The sequence below is a fragment of the Bos mutus genome, chromosome 12 (assembly GCF_027580195.1).
Source record: "Bos mutus isolate GX-2022 chromosome 12, NWIPB_WYAK_1.1, whole genome shotgun sequence".
NCBI lineage: Eukaryota > Metazoa > Chordata > Mammalia > Artiodactyla > Bovidae > Bos > Bos mutus.
The window spans coordinates 26,108,757-26,130,072 of record NC_091628.1 but is presented as its reverse complement, the minus strand read 5'-3'; the positions used below and the strand labels follow the sequence as shown (position 1 = coordinate 26,130,072).

At 35.9% G+C, this 21,316-nt stretch overlaps 1 protein-coding gene across 6 annotated transcripts in view; it reads left to right on the top strand.

The window, feature by feature from the left end:
- Positions 1 to 21,316, top strand: part of NBEA (neurobeachin) — a 672,120-nt gene that overhangs the window by 190,424 nt on the left and 460,380 nt on the right. For all 6 annotated transcript variants that reach the window (XM_070380422.1, XM_070380424.1, XM_070380423.1 and 3 more), the window contains 5 exons: positions 14,082 to 14,190; positions 16,470 to 16,551; positions 16,779 to 16,902; positions 17,737 to 17,929; positions 19,837 to 20,847. In XM_070380422.1, coding sequence (XP_070236523.1) covers positions 14,082 to 14,190; positions 16,470 to 16,551; positions 16,779 to 16,902; positions 17,737 to 17,929; positions 19,837 to 20,847 — 1,519 coding nt within the window. The remainder of the gene's footprint in view (positions 1 to 14,081; positions 14,191 to 16,469; positions 16,552 to 16,778; positions 16,903 to 17,736; positions 17,930 to 19,836; positions 20,848 to 21,316) is intronic.

Here is a 21,316-nt window from a genome sequence, read left to right as displayed (position 1 = left end):
GAATTACAATAAATGGAAATAATAAATTAGAAAGTAGGAATTAAAGATTTAAAAGACAGATAATCATTTAAAATCTGATTTTTTAAAAATTGTAATAAAAATGGCTAGCTAACCGCTAAGCAACTGAAGAAAGGGCAAATGTAATGAATGTACAAAATCAGTGATAATTTTCTTAATTAGTATAGAAACTGAGGAAGTTAAAAGAATCTTGCATGATGAGCTTTCTCTAGAAATTGGTAAGACAACCCAGTAGAAGAATAGGCAAGGATGTATGTAAGTGAACAATTTATAGAGGCAAATACATGTGGCACAACTGTATTTGAAAGGAGGTAAATTCTACCTCTAGTAGAATATATATTATATATATATATATATATATATATATATATATATATATATATAAAAATGTAATTCTACCTGTTGGGGCTTCCCTGGTGGCTCAATTCTACCTGTAGTAAGGGAAATATAATCTAAAACTAAGCACATTGTTCATGTATTAGATGGATAGAAATCTCAAAATTCAGCATCCTTCTCTGTTAGCAAGACACATGGGAAGAGCAAGCATCTCACATATTGCTAACTAGAGCATAAACTAGTATAACCCCATATGGAGTGCAGTTTATTTTCATTGATATCTGTCAAAATTACAAATACGTGTACTTTTTAACCTAACAATTCATCAGTTGCAGGCATGTGAAATGATAGCTATTCAGAGTTATTCATTTTTTCTTTGTTTATGATAGTAAATGTTAGGAGAAATCTTAAATTTCTATTAATGGGGGAATTTGTTAACAAATAAATTATAGTTCATTTATTAAATGGAATACTATGTAGTTATAAGACCAATGAGATAAGTCTCTACATACAGATATAACAACTATATTGTTAAAAGATTAAAAATAAATAGTAAAGATGGATATGTATTATTAATAGACGCTATTTTTGTTGAAAGAGAACATGAGAACATAGTACTTATTATATTTGCAGTGAGAAAGTCTAGTCGAATTCATAAGAAATAAATCAAGAACAGTGGTTTCTAACGGGGAGTTGGTAGAAATGAAGGTATATATAGATTATGTTAATATTTTAATCATATTAATGTTAGTTATAGAAACAATTTTTCAGGAACAAATTGTTTAAAAAACTGCAAACATTGAATGTAAAAAGCGCCTTTAAAATCTTGAAAGAATTTTCAGGAATTACATTATTAATGGAATTAATTAAGTAGAATCAATGACTGATTAGTTAAAATGAGTTATCTATTGGAGAATGATGGAGCAGGACTAGGCTTAAATACACCTACACAGTTTAAATAATTCCTATCAATGTTATGAAATTAAATTTAGTAGTAAAAAGAAAAAAAACACTTAAAGCATATACAACTTGATGGTTAATGGATATAATTGATTAACAATATACACGTAGTTCATTGGCTCTCAAGTTGGACTGCCTAGGTTTGGATCTTACCTTAGCCGTGTGTTTTCTGAGTGGTTTCAGAAACATCTTTGAATCTCAGTTTTTATCCCTATGAATGAATAAAATCATACCGCTTCCCTCATTGACCTTTATCATTAAAATATATACTATATAATAAATATAAAGAGTTCACAGCATATTGCTACATGCTAATTTGAATAGTTAACAAAAAGTTAACTATTTTGATAAAAGTAGAATATTTCTTCCTTATGATATCTTACGTACCTGACACCAAATATAAATATGAAACACTAGTGGTATTCAAATAGAAATGGGATGATTTTACTATAATCTAATCATTACTAGCATTTCAGGATTTGAAACAAAACACTATTAGTTTCAGGAAATAGGTGCCGTAATTAATATACCTAAAATCCTAAGAGAGACATCTTTAAAACTGTTAAAAAATAAGATACCACCCAAAGTCAGCATCTCATTTGTGTATGGGGGAATCATTCTATAGTGAAGCGGAATTGTGTCTGTGGCTGAAACTAAACTGAAGTCTAGGTGGCGTCGTCTCTACTGAGTTTTTGATTTCTGTAAGTACCTAGGACACAGCTTGGGAGATAACCCATATACTTTGTGAGCTGAACTAGAGATAGATTTGGCATCTCTCATAAAAACTGAGAAGTCTGTTCCAAATAATAAATGTAGTTACTCCCACTGCTTGACGATGGAACTTAAACCCCCTCTCCTTGAGTGAGGGGTGGACTTACTGGCTAACTTCCAAAAAATAGTGGAATCTGATTGAGTTTTTCACTATTGAATAAGATTAACATCACCAGTCATATGTCATTTTGATAGCATGTTCCCTGATGCGATATGATGAGAAGGGCACTTCATCTCTGTGGTATTCTTCTAAGAAACAAATAACCTTAGTCTAATTATAAGAAAGCATCATATGCCTCCCAGTTGAGCGACATTCTTCAGAATACTTGACCAATACTCTTCAAAACTGTTGAAAGACATGAAACACAATGGATGGGAACCTGCTAAAGACCAGAAGTTCTAAATGTACAGTGGTATTCTGGATTGGATACTGAACAGGAAAAAAAAAAAAAAAAAAAAAAGTCATGATGAAATCTAAATAAAGTCTGTAGTTAATAATATACCTGTGTTCATTCTTAGTTTTGACATATGTACCATGATTAGGTATGTTAACATATTGGAAAGCTGGGTAAGTAATATAAGGGACCTCTCTGTACTATCCTTTCAACTTTTCTATAAATCTTAAGAATTTTCAAAATAAAAAGACATAGAAAATTGAGTAACCTTCTCTTTGATATGTGCTTGAATAGAAAGCCAAACTGGCTCTTCATGAAAATGGCTTAATTACAGTTACTCTCAGGACAGAATTCTGACACATGGTTCAACTAGATGATCAAAATGCCCAATGTTGTACCATAGTAAAACTATGACTATTTCAGCTTAAAATTTTTAAAGTACATGTTACTGAATATTTATTGTGGAAATAAAAGTTTCTCAACCAAGTATGTTTGTCTAAAGTCTTAAATTTCAAACACTGTAGCTTTTGGATGATTCTAAAAGATAATTTCACTCAAAACCATACTGCTGCTGCTGCTGCTAAGTCGCTTCAGTCATGTCCTACTCCATGCGACCCCGTAGACGGCAGCCCACCAGGCTCCCCCGTCCCTGGGATTCTCCAGGCAAGAACACTGGAGTGGGTTGCCATTTCCTTCTCCAATGCATGAAAGTGAAAAGTGAAAGTGAAGTCGCTCAGTCGCGTCCGACTCTTCGAGACCCCATGGACTGCAGCCTACCAGACTCCTCTGTCCATGGATTTTCCAGGCAAGAGTACTGGAGTGGGGTGCCATTGCCTTCTCCAAAAAGTGTACTATTGGTAGTTAAATGAATCAAAATGCTGTCTGTTAGTTTTTCATTCTAGCAAGTGCCTGTTACATGTTGACAGTTGTTTAACATAATTGCTTCTTTCTTTTTTGGACTAGTTGAAATTAGTCCAGTTTATTGTCTGTTAGTAAAAAGTACTGGTGCAGATTTTGGGGATACAGCAGTTAAAAGAATTTAAAAAAAAAAAAGCTGTCTCCTCATCTACTCTAAACTCCAAGCTTGGCTGTCTTCTACCAAAATGTTGGCTTTTGTAGGTACTTGGATAGGTATAAATGAGTCTTGATGTTCTGTTGGGGTACCAGTAGAGTAAAAATGGCAGTCTGTGAGGGATTTTTCCTCTCCCGTGGTACTGACAAACAGCTAATGAAGTATGTTAGTAGCCTAAGTTAAAGACTAAAAAGCAGCAAATCTTGATCTCAGTGATCTCTGCCTTCCATTCTCTCTCCTCTCCTCTGTCTTCCCCTTCCAAGGCATATTAACTTTGACTTCTATGTAAGTTACCATCAGAATGGCAAGAGGTACCTGAAATGATGGGATGATTTTTCCTTGTCTTAGAACTTGTAAAAGTAGATGGATATTGTAAGTAAAAGGATATTGGAGTACTAGGATGCTGGCTTCAGGACCTACACCATGATAAGTTACATACTTCAGATCAGTGTGCTTAGAGGGATCTTTGCCTTACAACAACCTCAGGGAGGGACTTCATATAAAATTCACACCAGGGTGATCTGAGTGCAACATTGTGAAAACAGGAGATAACAACTCATTTGAAGGGGCATAAAAGACAGAGACAAGAGGTAAGAGAGAATCAAGTTATGTACTCAATGAAATAGAACTAGTGTGGAAGCTTTGATGGAATCTTTCAACTTTATTTCTTGTAAGTGCATCTGAAATTCAAGTAGACTACCAAAGGTGACATTCTGCCTCTTTAAATTATTATTTTTCTGTATTCACCCAAATTAGTAAACTGAAGATCTCAAAGCATGGACCAAAAACATAAAATGAGAGAAAATATAAAGGCATAGGAGACTTACCAGGACTGTTAAGAATAATTGGAGAAGAAACAAGATGGGTAAAAAAGATACCCTGAAACACTTTGTACCAGTAAAAACTTAAAATGTTGAGGAAAATATTACAAAATTCCTTTCAGATGTGTAGCTCAGTACACAAAAGTAAGGAACATTTTCTCATATGCCAAAAATGAATTTCAAACAAAATAGGAGTTATAATTCTTAAGAAACAAGATCATATTGAAACAAGCTATTTAGCTTTTAAAAAAATAACAAAAATAACTTCTGGAAATGAAAAGGTACTAACTTAACAACTCCATGGACATGTTAAACAGATTATGTACTTAAGAAAGAATTGGAGAGTTTTTATCATAAATGGATGTTGAATTTTGTCAAAGGCTTTCTCTGCATCTATTGAGATAATCATATGGTTTTTATTTTTCAATTTGTTAATGTGGTGTATTACATTGATTGATTTGTGGATATTGAGGAATCCTTGCATCCCTGGGATAAAGCCCACTTGGTGTATGATCTTTTTAATGTGTTGGATTCTGATTGCTAGAATTTTGTTAAGGATTTTGGCATCTGTGTTCATCAGTGATATTGGCCTGTAGTTTTCTTTTTTTGTGGCATCTTTGTCAGGTTTTGGTATTAGGGGGATGGTGGCCTCATAGAATGAATTTGGAAGTTTACCTTCCTCTGCAATTTTCTGGAAGAGTTTGAGTAGGATAGGTGTTAGCTCTTCTCTAAATTTTTGGTAGAATTCAGCTGTGAAGCCATCTGGACCTGGGCTTTTGTTTGCTGGAAGATTTCTGATTACAGTTTCAATTTCCATGCTTGTGATGGGTCTGTTAAGATTTTCTATTTCTTCCTGGTCGAGTTTTGGAAAGTTGTAATTTTCTAAGAATTTGTCCATTTCTTCCACATTGTCCATTTTATTGGCATATAATTGCTGATAGTAGTCTCTTATGATCCTTTGTATTTCTGTGTTGTCTGTTGTGATCTCTCCATTTTCATTTCTAATTTTATTGATTTGAATTTATGATAAAAACTCCCCAGAAAGCAGGAATAGAAGGAGCATACCTCAACATAATAAAAGCTGTATATGACAAACCCACAGCAAACATTATCCTCAATGGTGAAAAATTGAAAGCATTTCCTCTAAAGTCAGGAACAAGACAAGGGTGCCCACTCTCACCATTACTATTCAACATAGTTTTGGAAGTTTTGGCCACAGCAATCAGAGCAGAAAAAGAAATAAAGGGAATCCAAATTGGAAAAGAAGAAGTAAAACTCTCACTATTTGCAGATGACATGATCCTCTACATAGAAAACCCTAAAGACTCCACCAGAAAATTACTAGAACTAATCAATGACTATAGTAAAGTTGCAGGTTATAAAATCAACACACAGAAATCCCTTGCATTCCTATACACTAATAATGAGAAAATAGAAAGAGAAATTAAGGAAACAATTCCATTCACCATTGCAACAAAAAGAACAAAATACTTGGGAATATATCTACCTAAAGAAACTAAAGACCTATATATAGAAAACTATAAAACACTGGTGAAAGAAATCAAAGAGGACACTAATAGATGGAGAAAAATATACCATGTTCATGGATTGGAAGAATCAATATAGTGAAAATGAGTATACTACCCAAAGCAATTTATAGATTCAATGCAATCTCTATCAAGCTACCAATGGTATTCTTCACAGAGGTAGAACAAATTATTTCACAATTTGTATGGAATACAAAAAACCTCGAATAGCCAAAGCAATCTTGAGAAAGAAGAATGGAACTGGAGGAATCAACCTGCCTGACTTCAGGCTCTACTACAAAGCCACAGTCATCAAGACAGTATGGTACTGGCACAAAGACAGAAATATAGATCAATGGAACAAAATAGAAAGCCCAGAGATAAATCCACGCACATATGGACACCTTATCTTTGACAAAGGAGGCAAGAATATACAATGGATTAAAGACAATCTCTTTAACAAGTGGTGCTGGGAAAACTGGTCAACCACTTGTAAAAGAATGAAACTAGAGCACTTTCTAACACCACACACAAAAATAAACTCAAAATGGGTTAAAGATCTAAACGTAAGACCAGAAACTATAAAACTCCTAGAGGAGAACATAGGCAAAACACTCTCCGACATACATCACAGCAGGATCCTCTATGACCCACCTCCCAGAATATTGGAAATAAAAGCAAAAATAAACAAATGGGACCTAATTAACCTTAAAAGCTTCTGCACAACAAAGGAAACTATAAGCAAGGTGAAAAGACAGCCTTCAGAATGGGAGAAAATAATAGCAAATGAAGCAACAAACAACTAATCTCAAAAATATACAAGCAACTCCTACAGCTCAACTCCAGAAAAATAAACGACCCAATCAAAAAATGGGCCAAAGAACTAAATAGACATTTCTCCAAAGAAGACATACAGATGGCTAACAAACACATGAAAAGATGCTCAACATCACTCATTATCAGAGAAATGCAAATCAAAACCACTATGAGGTACCATTTCACACCAGTCAGAATGGCTGCGATCCAAAAGTCTACAAGCAATAATTGCTGGAGACTGTGTGGAGAAAAGAGAACCCTCTTACTCTGTTGGTGGGAATGCAAACTAGTACAGCCACTATGGAGAACAGTGTGGAGATTCCTTAAAAAACTGGAAATAGAACTGCCTTATGATCCAGCAATCCCACTGCTGGGCATACACTCTGAGGAAACCAGAATTGAAAGAGACATGTGTACCCCACTGTTCATCGCAGCACTGTTTATAATAGCCAGGACATGGAAGCAACCTAGATGTCCATCAGCAGATGAATGGATAAGAAAGCAGTGGTACATATACACAATGGAGTATTACTCAGCCATTAAAAAGAATACATTTGAATCAGTTCTAATGAGGTGGATGAAACTGGAGCCTATTATACAGAGTGAAGTAAGCCAGAAAGAAAACACCAATACAGTATACTAACGCATATATATGGAATTTAGAATGATGGTAACAATAACCCTGTATACGAGACAGCAAAAGAGACACTGATGTATAGAAGAGTCTTTTGAACTCTGTGGGAGAGGGAGAGGGTGGGATGATTCGGGAGAATGGCATTGAAATATGTATAATATCATATATGAAATGAGTCACCAGTCGAGGTTCGATGCACAATACTGGATGCTTGGGGCTGGTGCACTGGGATGACCCAGAGGGATGGTATGAGGAGGGAGGTGGGAGAAGGGTTCAGGATGGGGAACACATGTATACCTGTGGCAGATTCATTTTGATATATGGCAAAACCAATACAATATTGTAAAGTTAAATAAAATAAAATTAAAGAAAAAGAAAGAATTGGTGAACTAGAAGAAATATGTATAAGGAGCACCTAGAAACAAAGATGACAAATAGGAAAGGAGGTTAAGTGTGTATAGAAAGAATGAAAGATTTCATAGAATAAAATACCTAAGGATAAGTTTAACCAAGGAAATGGAAAGATCTGTATACTGAAAACTATGACATTGATAAGGAAAAAAAAAAAAAAAGTTGAAGACACAGACAAAGGTAAAGATATACATGCTCATGGTTTGGAAGAATGAATTTTGTTAAAATGCCCATACTACCCAAAGTGATCTACAGATTGAATGCAATTGCTATCAAAATGACAATGGCATTTCCTTACAGATATAGACAAACAATTCTAAAATGTTTATGGAACCACAGAAGACACTGAATAACTGAAGCACTCTTGGGAAAGAGCGAAGCTGAAGGCATCACATTTCCTGATTTTAGATTATAATCCAAACTTACAGTTTTCAAAACCGTATGCTATGCTAAGTCACTTCAGTCGTGTCCGACTCTGTGCGACCCCATAGATGGCAGCCCACCAGGCTCCCCCGTCCCTGGGATTCTCCAGGCAAGAACACTGGAGTGGGTTGCCATTTCCTTCTCCAATGCATGAAAGTGAAAAGTGAAAGTGAAGTCGCTCAGTCGTGTCCAACTCTTAGCGACCCCATGGTTTACAGCCTACCAGGCTCCTCCGTCCATGGGATTTTCCAAGCAAGAGTACTGGAGTGGGGTGCCATTGCCTTCTCTGATTCAAAACCGTATAGTCTTAGCATAAAAACAGACACATGAATCAAAGGAACAAAATAGTCCAGAAATACAGCTGACATACATCACCAGTACTTCTTGACAAAGGAGCCAAGACATAACAACGAGGAAAAAATAATCTCTGGTGTAAATGATGGGAAAACTGGACCATGTTCAGTTCAGTTCAGTCGCTTAGTTGTGAATGACTCTTTGCGACCCCGTGGACTGCAGCATGCCAGGCCTCCCTGTCCATCAGCAACTCCCGGAGTTTACTCAAACGCATGTCCATTGAGTTGGTGATGCCATCCAAGCATCTCATCCTCTGTCATCCCCTTCTCCTCCTGCCTTCTTCCCATCTTTCCCAGCCTCAGAGTCTTTTCAAGTAAGTCAACTCTTTGCATCAGGTGGCCAAAGTATTGGAGTTTCAGCTTCAACATCAGTCCTTCCAATGAATATTCAGGACTGATCTCCTTCAGAATGGACTGGTTTCATCTCCTTGAAGTCCAAGGGACTCTCAAGAGTCTTCTCTAACACCACAGTTCAAAAGCATCAATTCTTTGGCACTCAGCTTTCTTTATAGTCCAACTCTTAGATCCATACATGACTACTGGAAAAACTGGATCCTTGACTAGACAGACTTTTGTTGGCAAAGTAATGTCTCTTATGAATATGCTGTCTAGGTTGGTCATAACTTTCCTTCCAAGGAGTAGATGTCTTTTAATTTCATGGCTGCAGTCACCATCTGCAGTGATTTTGGACCCCCCCAAAAAATAAAGTAAGGCACTGTTGCCACTGTTCCCCCATCTATTTGCCATGAAGTGATGGGACCAGATGCCATGATCTTAGTTTTCTGAATGTTGAGTTTTAAGCCAACTTTTTCATTCTCCTCTTTCACTTTCATTAAGAGGCTCTTTAGTTCTTCACTTTCTGCCATAAGGGTGTCATCTGCATATCTGAGGTTATTATTTCTCCTGGCAATCTTGATTCAGCTTGTGCTTCATCCAGCACGGTGTTGCTCATGATGTACTCTGCATAGAAGTTAAATAAGTGGGGTAACAATATACAGCCTTGACGTACTCCTTTTCCTCTTTGGAACCAGTCCGTTGTTCCACATCCAGTTCTAACTGTTGCTTCTTTACCTGCATACAGATTTCTCAAGAGGCAGGTCAGGTGGTCTGGTATCCCCATCTCTTTCAGAATTTTCCACAGTTTATTGTGATCCACACAGTCAAAGGCTTTGGCATAGTCAATAAAGCAGAAATAGATGTTTTTCTGGAACTCTCTTCCTTTTTCCATGATCCAGCGGATGTTGGCAATTTGATCTCTGGTTCCTCTGCCTTTTCTAAAACCACCTTGAACATCTGGAAGTTCATGGTTCACGTATTGCTGAAGCCTGACTTCGAGAAATTTTAGCACTATTTTACTGTCGTGTGAGATGAGTGCAATTGTGCAGTAGTTTGAGCATTCTTTGGCATTGCCTTTCTTTGGCATTGGAATGAAAACTGACCTTTTCCAGTCCTGTGGCCACTGCTGAGTTTTCCAAATTTGCTGGCATATGGAATGCAGCACTTTCACAGCATCATCTTTTAGGATTTGAAATAGCTCAACTGGAATTCCATCACCTCCACTAGCTTTGTTCATAGTGATGCTTCCTAAAGCCCACTTGACTTCTCATTCCAGGATATCTGGCTCTAGGTGAGTGATCACACCATCTTGATTATCTTGGTCGTGAAGATCTTTCTTGTACAGTTCTTCTGTGTATTCTTGCCACCTCTTCTTAATATCTTCTGCTTCTGTTAGGTCCATACCATATTTGTCTTTAATTGAGCCCATCTTTGCATGAAATGTTCCCTTGGTATCTCTAATTTTCTTGAAGAGATCTCTAGTCTTTCCCTTCTATTGTTTTCCTCTATTTCTTTGCACTGATCACTGAGGAATGCTTTCTTATCTCTCTTTGCTATTCTTTGGAACTCTACATTCAAATGGTTATATCTTTCCTTTTCTCCTTTGCTTTTCACTTTTCACAGCTATTTGTAAGGCCTCCTCAGACAGCCATTTTGATTTTTTGCCTTTCTTTTTCTTGGGCATAGTCTTGATCAACACCCTCTTCCAGCAACACAAGAGAAGCCTCTACACATGGACATCACCAAATGGCCAACACTGAAATCAGATTGATTATATTCTTTGCAGCCAGAGTTGGAGAAGCTCTATACAGTCAGCAAAAACAAGACTGGAAGCTGACTGTGGCTCAGATCATGAACTCCTTATTGCCAAATTCAGACTTAAATTGAAGAAAGTAGGGAAAACTACTAGACCATTCAGTTATGACCTAAATCAAATCCCTTATGATTATACAGTGAAAGTGAGAAATAGATTAACGGGACTAGATTTGATAGAGTTCCTGATGAACTATGGGCGGAGATTCATGAAAACTGGACAACCAAATGCCAAAGGATGAAACTGGAATTCTGTCTTATGCATTAGATAAAAATTATCTCAAAAAATAAAAAATAACTCAAAATGAATTAAAGACTTGAGCATTACACCAAAAAACATAGGAGGTAAGCTCTTTGACGTCAGTCTTGGCAGTGGTTTTATGGATTTGACAACAAAAGCAAAAATAATCAGTTATATCAATCTAAAAAATTTCTGTCCAGCAATGGAAAATCAACAATATGAAAAAGAAACCTACTGAATGGGAGAAATATATGCAAATCATATCACTGATAAGATATTAATATATAAAATATATAAAGACTTGATAAACTTAGGAGCAAACAACCCAATTTAGAAATAGAAGATGTGAATACACATTTTCCCAAGGAAGACCTACAACAGGTACAGGAACATGTGCTTAGTATCCCTAATGCAAATCTAAGCCATACCTGTTAGAATGACTGTTATCAAAAAGGTAAGAGACACAAATAAAACAGTCCATGTGCACTGTTGGTGTGAATATAAATCAGTGCATCCACTATGGAAAACATTATGGAGATTCTTCAAAAAATTAAAAGTAGAACTATTGTATGGTCCAATGATGTCACTTCTGGGAGTCTATATACAATGGGATTAAAATCAGGATCTCAAAGAGATTTCTGTACCCTCATGTTCATTACAGCATTATTTGCAAATAGCCAGGACATGGAAACAGCCTAAATGTTCATCTGTGGGTGAATAGACAAAGAAAATGTGGACAGCTAGGCTGTAGATTTCCCTGCTTTTTTAAGTGGAATATTACCCAGGCATAAAAATAAGGCTATCCTGTCATGTGGCACAACTTGGATGGATCTTGAGGGCTCTATACTAAGTGAAATAAGTCAGACAGAGAAAGACAAATACTCTGTCATCTCACTCGTATGTGGAATCTGTAGAAACCAAACTCATAGAAATCGAGAACAAATGGGGCGCTTCCCACAGCCTGCAGGGTAGAGACTAGGAGAAAGGAGTGGATGAGGTCAAAAGGTACAAGCTTCCAGTTGTAAGATAAATGAGGTCTGGGGATGAAGTGTACAGTGTGGTCACTATAGTTAACAATACTTTATTGTATATTTTAAAGTTTCTAAGAGCATAGATTTTACCACAAGGAAATGTTTTCATCACAAGGTTTGTGAAATTGCTAGATGAAGTAAATACCACACTTGAAATCACAATGAAAAATAGAAGATAATTTGGTTTGAATAAAAGCAGAACCACAATGCAGTCCTCATGCATTGCTGATGAACTGAATGCATAGAGTTGGGTCTTTCATTAGATGTCCTATGCGAAACAAAATCATGTGATTGATAGGGCCAGTGTACCCGCTTTATGCCTGAAATGATGAATGCCATTTTTGGCTTTATTTTGACTGCTGTGCAGCAGCATTTATTGGTGAGCATTGTTTTAAAGGAAACTGCAAGAGGAATTTGCTTCATCTCTTCCCTGGTATAAACACAACATTCTTCAAGTCCCCCCAAGAACTGGAATTAAGCTCCTGAATAAGCATTTACACTGTAGGAGATAATCAAGAGAGCATGCATTTCTTTAGTAGTTGAAATTGTAGTGTCACAGTTAGGAGATTGCCCTAAATTTCAGATAGCCTAATTTAACCAGTTCTGTGTATCAAAAAGATATATCAAGGGATATATATTGGCATTTGTGTTTTCCTGACAGGGAACAAATGAAAGTGCCTGACTTCCTTTCCTTAGGTGTGGCTTGAGTTGGAAGAGACCAAAGTCTCCCCCTTGGTAATCCTGTAATATCCATCTGTCGTGACATACATATAACCATTTGACTTGCCAGTCTTGTCTGTTTTGCAAACATAGCCGTTCGACACTTGCCCTAGCTGCCTCTTGGGTTTAGGTAATTCTGCTGTCTGGGCTGAGGAGGATTGGGTGAGGGGATCAGCTGTCCTACCTCTTTTGTGTTGTGTATTGTAGTTAGAAGGCTAATGGAAGAGAGCATTTCCTGGTGAGTGGTGTCCAGATAAATGGTTGATTATTTGATTTCTATATTAGTTAAGATAGCAAAAGCTCCTGTTACAGACAGTGAAGTTTTAGTAACTTACCACACTAGTAGTTTCTTTTTTATTCACTTAAGAGCCAAGTGGGTATCCGTAGTAGGTGATTTCTTCAAGCGATGCTCTTTTCATCTGGTACCTCTTCATCCTTATCGTAAAGCTTCTTTGTTGCTTCTATGGGGAAGAGTTTTTTCCTGTAGGGTAGACCTAAAATTGACCCACAAACTTTCTGCTCAAATTCCATGGACTAGAACTCAGTTTAGTGGCCACACCCAGCTGCAATAGAGACTAGAATTACAGTACAGCTATGGGCTCAGGAAAAAAGGAACAAAAGTTTGGTGATTATCTAGTCAGTTTATGTCATAGTTGCCAAATCCAAACAACAAGGAAAATCAATGTAAGAGATGAAATACTGAGAGTTGAAAGCCAAGAAGATCCAGATCCAGACCTGTAAGAAAGTGATGTGAATGAGAGGTGAGAAAGTGTTCCAGGAGATCTCTAATAGAGCTGTGCTGCAGTCCATGGGGTTGCAAAGAGTTGGACACAACTTAGCAACTAACTTAGCAACTGAGCAACAACAAAACTTCTAGGTATGGATTTGGAGGAGCAGTTAAATGAGCCACAAATACAAGCAGTATTGAGTTTCCTTTACTTCTGCCAAATTACTTTGCTTTGTATTCATTTTTAACCATAATTTAAAATTTTTGTTATTAAATTTTTACATAGATTATTTCATAGAATTTGGACAGAAAGGTTTTGAAAAATTTGTGCTCTGTGTGTTAAGGGAAACCAATAATTTAGCATAATATAATAACTCCTAAATAGTTATTAGAAATTTGAAAATTACAGCTGTCAACATTTATACAATATTTTGTAATTTGTATACCTAACATTTCAGTTTGTGCAGATGTTTTGAGAAGTGTTTAAGTAGCAGTCTTGGTAATTTAGAAGGCAGCTATGCTATAAACTGTCATTTATTTTAGAAGATGAAAGTTAGTAATCATAACTACTTCTGTAATTCTGTATCTGCTTATAGATTTTACTACTTATCCTAAAGTCATATGGTTATAAAATCCTGTGTGTTTAATAGTATGATGTTTTTCTCCCTTTTTCTTCAGAAGAAAAGTTGAAATCATGCATACCCACAGCCTTTTCACTCTTCTTGGAGAAAGGCTGATGTTGCACACAAACACTGTGACTGTGACCACATACAACACACTTTATGAGGTAAAAGTTTTTACATGTATGATGAAAATTTTAAACGTATGCAGTGGAAACTCTCTATGTGATTGAAATAGTAGTTGATCATTTAATCTAAAAAGGTAGTAATTCTTAAAAAATAATGAACGCATAGTTACATTTTAAAAACTTTGTTTTAAAACATATCCACGTACAATTATTTGGCAGTCTTCCTATGTTGCACGTATGTTTGAGTATTTAAACAGCAAAGTGTTTGTTTCAATAAAAGTATGGGAGTGAAGAGGGATGCTTGTGCCCTGTATTTATTATTTGAATAACAGTAGGTTATTTTTAATTTTCAGTCAGTACCTTTTTGATACACATTAAGTAAGTAGTACACTTAAGTAAACATCCTATCTTCTTTTTTGTTATTTTTAAGTCTGAGCAGAAATGTAAGAAAAATGCCACTGCTGGATGTCATGATCTTTTTCTGATCTGAAAGGGCCATCCATCCCTGTCTCTTGATTATTTTACTCTCCATCCCCAACTTTTATAAGTAGCTATATTCAAAAGCAGAGACATTACTTTGCTAACAAAGGTTCATCTAGTCAAGGCTATGGTTTTTCCTGTGGTCATGTATGGATGTGAGAGTTGAAGAAGGCTGAGCGCCAAAGAATTGATGCTTTTGAACTGTGGTGTTGGAGAAGACTCTTGAGAGTCCCTTGGACTGCAGGGAGATCCAACCAGTCCATTCTGAAGGAGATCAGCCCTGGGATTTCTTTGGAAGGAATGATGCTAAAGCTGAAACTCCAGTACTTTGGCCACCTCATGCGAAGAGTTGACTCATTGGAAAAGACTCTGATGCTGGGAGGGATTGGGGGCAGGAGGAGAAGGGGACGACAGAGGATGAGATGGCTGGATGGCATCACTGACTCGATGGACGTGAGTTTCAGTGAACTCCGGGAATTGGTGATGGACAGGGAGGCCTGGCATGCTGTGATTCATGGGGTCACAAAGAGTCGGACACAACTGAGCGACTGATCTGATCTGATCTGATGTATAACTAAGCTCTCAAGTAACTTGTATAGTTTCCTCAAAGTTTTCTATATTACTTTAGGTTGAACTATTTAAAAAGTTTCATTCAAAACTCAGTGTGTTAACCTAAGTCATGAAATTAAGTCATAATATAAAGTGATATCCTTATTAAATATAATTTATTGTTTTTTTAATATATGTAAGAAAAGAGGTAAACACAGGGTATAGCCTAAAATATAGTGAAAAATCATATATCCATAATTTATATATGATTTTTCATTCTTTACTGTGACAAATGTTTACTGACTATGGGCAGTGTGTTAGGCAGTTTGCTAATTGCTAGGAATGTAGCAGTGAAAAGGATGTATAGGAATCCTGTACTCATAGAGCTTGGGTGCTAGTAGAAAAGTCAGTAAATGTTTTAGAATTCTGTCTTTTCCTTTCTATGGTTAACTTTGGTAATTTCTTGTTACTTAAAAGAAGTTTAACAAAAAAAAACTCATTGGGGGACTTCCCTGGTGGTCCAGTAGTTAAGAATCACCTTACAATGCCAGGGACATGGGTTCGATCCCTGGTCCTAGAAGATCTAAGCCCATGCCCCGCAGCTCCTGAGCCTACACTCTAGGGCCCATGGGCTGCAACTCCCGAAGTCTGGGCACCCAGAGCCCATGCTCTGTAACAAAAGAAGCACCGGAATGAGAAGCCCATGCCCCACAATGAAGAGTAGCCCCTGCTTACCGCAACTAGAGAAAGCCCATGTGCAGCAACAAACACCCAGCACAGCCAAAGATAAATAAATTAATTAAAACTGGAAAAAATAAAAAAACACCTCATTGGTTAATGACAATGAGCCACATTTTTTATAAAGATTTTTTCTTTATCTTTCTTCATTTGAAGTTGGGATCCAGACTCAGACATTATTTTCTTATTTACTGATTTTCTAAGTTTTTTTTTTTTTTAATGACAACAGCCAAATGTTCACAGTCCCCAATTTAAACGTTTTAAAGATGTGCACTGAAAAGTGATTTCAAACAGAATTTGTTCTTGGAATTCCTAATGAATCTTTCCTTCTATAGATACTGGCTTTAGTTTTGTCTGTATTTGTAACAAACAAAATTTGAAGACTGTAGAGTTAAAATAGTTTAGAAGTATGTGGAATTTACTGGTAGACCCTTTAAAAGATGTATTTCTTTTGATTTGAACAAATAGACATTTTTTGCAGATTCTTTGTATATCTATAATTTGCAATTATGAATTTTTTTTCTAAATGAAATTCAATTTCTGTCTTTCAGATTTTGACAGAGCAAGTATGTACTCAAGTTGTACACAAACCACATCCAGAGCCAGATTCTACAGTGAAAATTCAGAATCCAAGTGAGCAAAAAGCAATTCTTTAATGCAGTAGTAACATGGTAACATGTGAAACTAAATCAAAACTTTTCCCAACCACGTGAGTCGGTATGGCATTTATAGTTTAACTTACGGCATTTACAACTCGCCTACCATCATGCTAAGCATTTAGTTGAAAATCAGTAAATACTATTTGAGCAGAAAATACGATGCAGTTATAAATCTTTACTGTAACTTTTATTTGTTTTCAGTGATTCTTAAAGTGGTGGCAACTTTGTTGAAAAACTCTACACCAAGTGCAGAACTCATGGAAGTTCGCCGTTTATTTTTATCTGATATGATAAAACTTTTTAGTAACAGCCGAGAAAATAGAAGGTGAGTAGTTTGAATACAATAACAAAGCTTTATCCCATAACTAATCTTATTTTCTCTCCATTATTTTCAGTCTCTTGCAAAGAAAAAATTTACATATCCTATATTGCTAATGCTTTTAATCATTAGAAAAGGCATTTACTTTTATTTATTTTTATATAATTTTATTTAACTTTATGGGTAATATATTTTAATTGTATATATGAATATACATACACCAAACCCCTTATTTAAAATGTACAATTCCTTTTCCTGGTCATTGTCTACCACCAACAGTACTTTAAATGAAATTATGTTGGATTTACTCAGATCATCTGTGCTTCTCTTAAGGTGGTCTGGTAACTGATTATTGTCATGTATTTTTAAATTGGTTGGCTAGGACATGAGGTACAATTTGGAACCACGGTTCCTGCATGAGTTAAATTTAACAAATATTGATTGAATGTCTGCCATATATAAAGCACTGTGCTGCACAGGTTGTCTTGGTGTACATCTTATTTGGTACAGTTTAGTGGGAAAGATAACAGTGAAATGATGATTAATTTATAATGTGTTAAGTGCATTGTGAGTACTACATGTGATGAGGGAGTAGGGAAACAATAACTAATCTAACTGGAAGAGTTGGGAAAGCAATTTTAAATTACAGTATGGATTTATCTAGGTAGAAAAATGGAGAAAGTCATTCCAGGTTAGAATATTAAATGTGCAGAATAACTGTATACTTTGATTTACCTAAGTCAGATCATATTTTTGCTATTTATCTCAAATAGTAAATTCTAATATAATCTAAGAATTTTTAATGAGTTTCTCTCCCCCACTCCCCCCTCACCCCACAAGATGCTTATTGCAGTGTTCAGTGTGGCAAGATTGGATGTTTTCTCTTGGCTATATCAATCCTAAAAATTCTGAGGAACAGAAGATCACAGAGATGGTCTACAATATCTTCCGGATTCTTTTGTATCATGCCATAAAATATGAATGGGGAGGCTGGAGAGTCTGGGTGGATACACTCTCAATAGCCCATTCCAAGGTAACAAGGGATTTAACATTTTACATCACCAGGATTTCAGCTGTGTATTAAATGTCTGTAAACACTCTGTTGGCGCCATCTTGTGGGCATCTTGCATTATGGCTGATTCCTTTATCACAATTTTCTTTCTGCTCTGTTTCTGTTTTTCTCTGTATTTTAGGGGTCCTGTTATAATTAAATTTTACACTCTAGATGTGACCCCCACATATGTTTTATAGGATATCTGGGAACTTATGTCTGAGTCTTTTAACTCAAACATCTATACTGGGTCTTATAAGAATATTTCATGAAATAGAGTCTGATACATACTTTTTAAGCCTTTCTAAATTGGAAATTGTTTTTAAGTGAATAATAAATGCATTTAAAGTACTTAAGTTTAGTGTTGTTCTTAATTGCATAATCTTTATTTTTAATCCTAAGAATCCATGTTTGTTTATATTTTAAATATTGTCTGATTTGGGGGAAAAGGAAGTAGTAAATTAAAATTTAGAATATGTACATATTAGAGTACAGAAGTTCAGTTAAGATTTCTCATCATGTGGTGGTGTCATAGGAAAAGCATAGGTGTCAGAAGTTGGCTTTTGATCCAATCTCTGCCACAGTTCAATTTTGTGGCATTAGGAAACTGATTTAATCCCTTTGCACAGTGGTTATTAGGCTTTGTTGGCTGTGCATCCTCTAATAACAACTACTCAACTCTGTCATGCATTGTGAAAATAACCATAATCAATGTGTAAAGTTTGAACATGGCTGTATTCCAAACAGGAAATAAGCAGATTTGATCCATGGGCCATAGTTTGCTAAGCCCTACTTTGGGGACTTGATTTTTTTTCTGTAAAATAAAGGGGTTTTATATTAAGGTAATCCTCAAAGCAAGATCTCAACCTTAAATTCTATTATACGGTCATTTTAAATATAAATTATCATCATGTGTCTACAGGATTTTAAACATTAAAAATTTTAAAGACCTTTATTCTGTGATAAATTTATATTGTATAATATATCAGCGCCTCATTTTTATCATTGCATTAATAAGTTTGATAGTAGTGTTTTATGGGGAAACTCATTGCAAGTCTTTGTGTGAGAATTATATATTATTTCTAGCTACACTGTGTACTGATTATTCCTAAACGAGACTATATAAAGTAACAAATTAAACTAGTCTTTATAAAGATGCAATGTTTTAACGTTTTATAACTATATATTTATAAATATGTGTTATTTTTTTGACCTCACTTGTTGCAATAGACACACTTTTTTTTTTTTAATATACGGTGAATATTGATATAGTAATAGTACTTTGGGGCTTCCCTGATGGCTTAGACAGTAAAGAATCTGCCTGCAGTGAAGGAGACCTGGGTTCGATCCTTGGGTGGAAAAGATCCCCTGGAGAAGGAAGTGGAAACCCACTCCAGTGTTCTTGCCTGGGAAATCCCATGGACAGAGGAACCTGGCGAGCTGCAGTCCATGGGGCTGCAAAAAGTTGGACATGACTGAGTGACTAAAACACTCACACACTCACACATACTCACACACCATGGTACTTTGGATATTGTGTATTATTAGCCAATTCTGTTTTAGCTCAAATAAATAAAATATGTAGGAGTTCAGCTGGCATATTAACTGGGGTAACATTGAAATACTTCACTTAAAGATATCATTTTATTTAAATCTTTAATGCTAGTTTACCTGTGCATTGACAAATCATGTAATAAATCATATATGACTATTTTGATGATATTCTAATTATTTGATGAAGTTAAGCATTTGTCTTAGGGTTATTAATATATATTTGATACCTTAAAATTACTGATACCATTTTTGCTATTATCATAAGTTTATATCTTTTTTTTTTCTTTTAACATATACAAAAATGCCTTTAAGTGTTTTCTTTACCCATTTCTAAGGTCACTTATGAAGCACATAAGGAATACCTAGCCAAAATGTATGAAGAATATCAGAGACAAGAGGAGGAAAACATTAAAAAGGGAAAGAAGGGAAATGTGAGCACCATCTCTGGTCTCTCATCACAGACAACAGGAGCAAAAGGTGGAATGGAAATTCGAGAGATAGAGGACCTCTCACAAAGCCAGAGCCCAGAAAGTGAGACAGATTACCCTGTCAGCACAGACACGAGAGACTTGCTTATGTCAACAAAAGTGCCCGATGATATTCTTGGGAATTCAGATAGACCAGGAAGTGGTGTGCATGTGGAAGTACATGATCTTTTAGTTGACATAAAAGCAGAGAAAGTGGAAGCAACAGAAGTGAAGCTTGATGATATGGATTTATCACCAGAGACTTTAGTAGGTGGAGAGAATGGTGCTCTTGTGGAGGTTGAGTCTTTGTTGGATAATGTGTATAGTGCTGCTGTTGAGAAACTCCAGAACAATGTACATGGAAGTGTTGGTATTATTAAAAAAAATGAAGAAAAGGATAACGGTCCATTGATAACATTAGCGGATGAGAAGGATGAACTTCCCAACAGTAGCACATCATTTCTCTTTGATAAAATACCCAAGCAGGAGGAGAAACTCCTTCCTGAACTTTCTAGCAATCACATTATTCCACATATTCAGGACACTCAAGTACATCTTGGTGATGATCTTGGATTGCTTGCTCACATGACTGGTAGTGTTGACTTGACTTGTACATCAAGTATAATAGAAGAAAAAGAGTTCAAGATCCATACAACTTCAGATGGAATGAGCAGTATTTCTGACAGAGACTTAGCATCATCATCTAAAGGGTTAGAATATGCTGAAATGACTGCTACGACCCTGGAAACGGAATCTTCTGGTAGCAAAATTGTACCAAATGTTGATGCAGGAAGTATAATTTCAGACACTGAGAGATCTGACGATGGCAAAGAGTCAGGAAAGGAAATCCGTAAAATCCAGACCACCACCACGACGCAAGTAAGTTACCCTTTATGTGCGCAAAATTCATTGAAGACATACGGAGTTGTTAGCACCAAAACAGAGTAATTTCTTATCAGTCACACCATGTTTATACTTAATTATGGTAGAATAATAATTTATGGAATTGAGTGGTGTGGGTTTACATATAAAATAAATTCAAAATATCTGAATCAGATATCCACCTCTACCACGTTCTGTGTGTATAACTTTGCTCAACCTCTCTGGGCCTGAATTTTCTCATATAGTACAAGAAGAGCTTGTGCCAGATTGAAACATGACCTTTAAGGTCTCTACCAGTTTGAATATTTTCTGTCTCTGTGACTACTTTTACACATTTGCACTCAAGATCTTCATTCTGAATACTTGATTAATTTTAACCTTTTAAGCTTCAAGTCCAACCCTGTTCTATGAATTATAGAGAAGAGGACTTGGAGTCCATATTAACCTAATTAATGAAATGAACAGG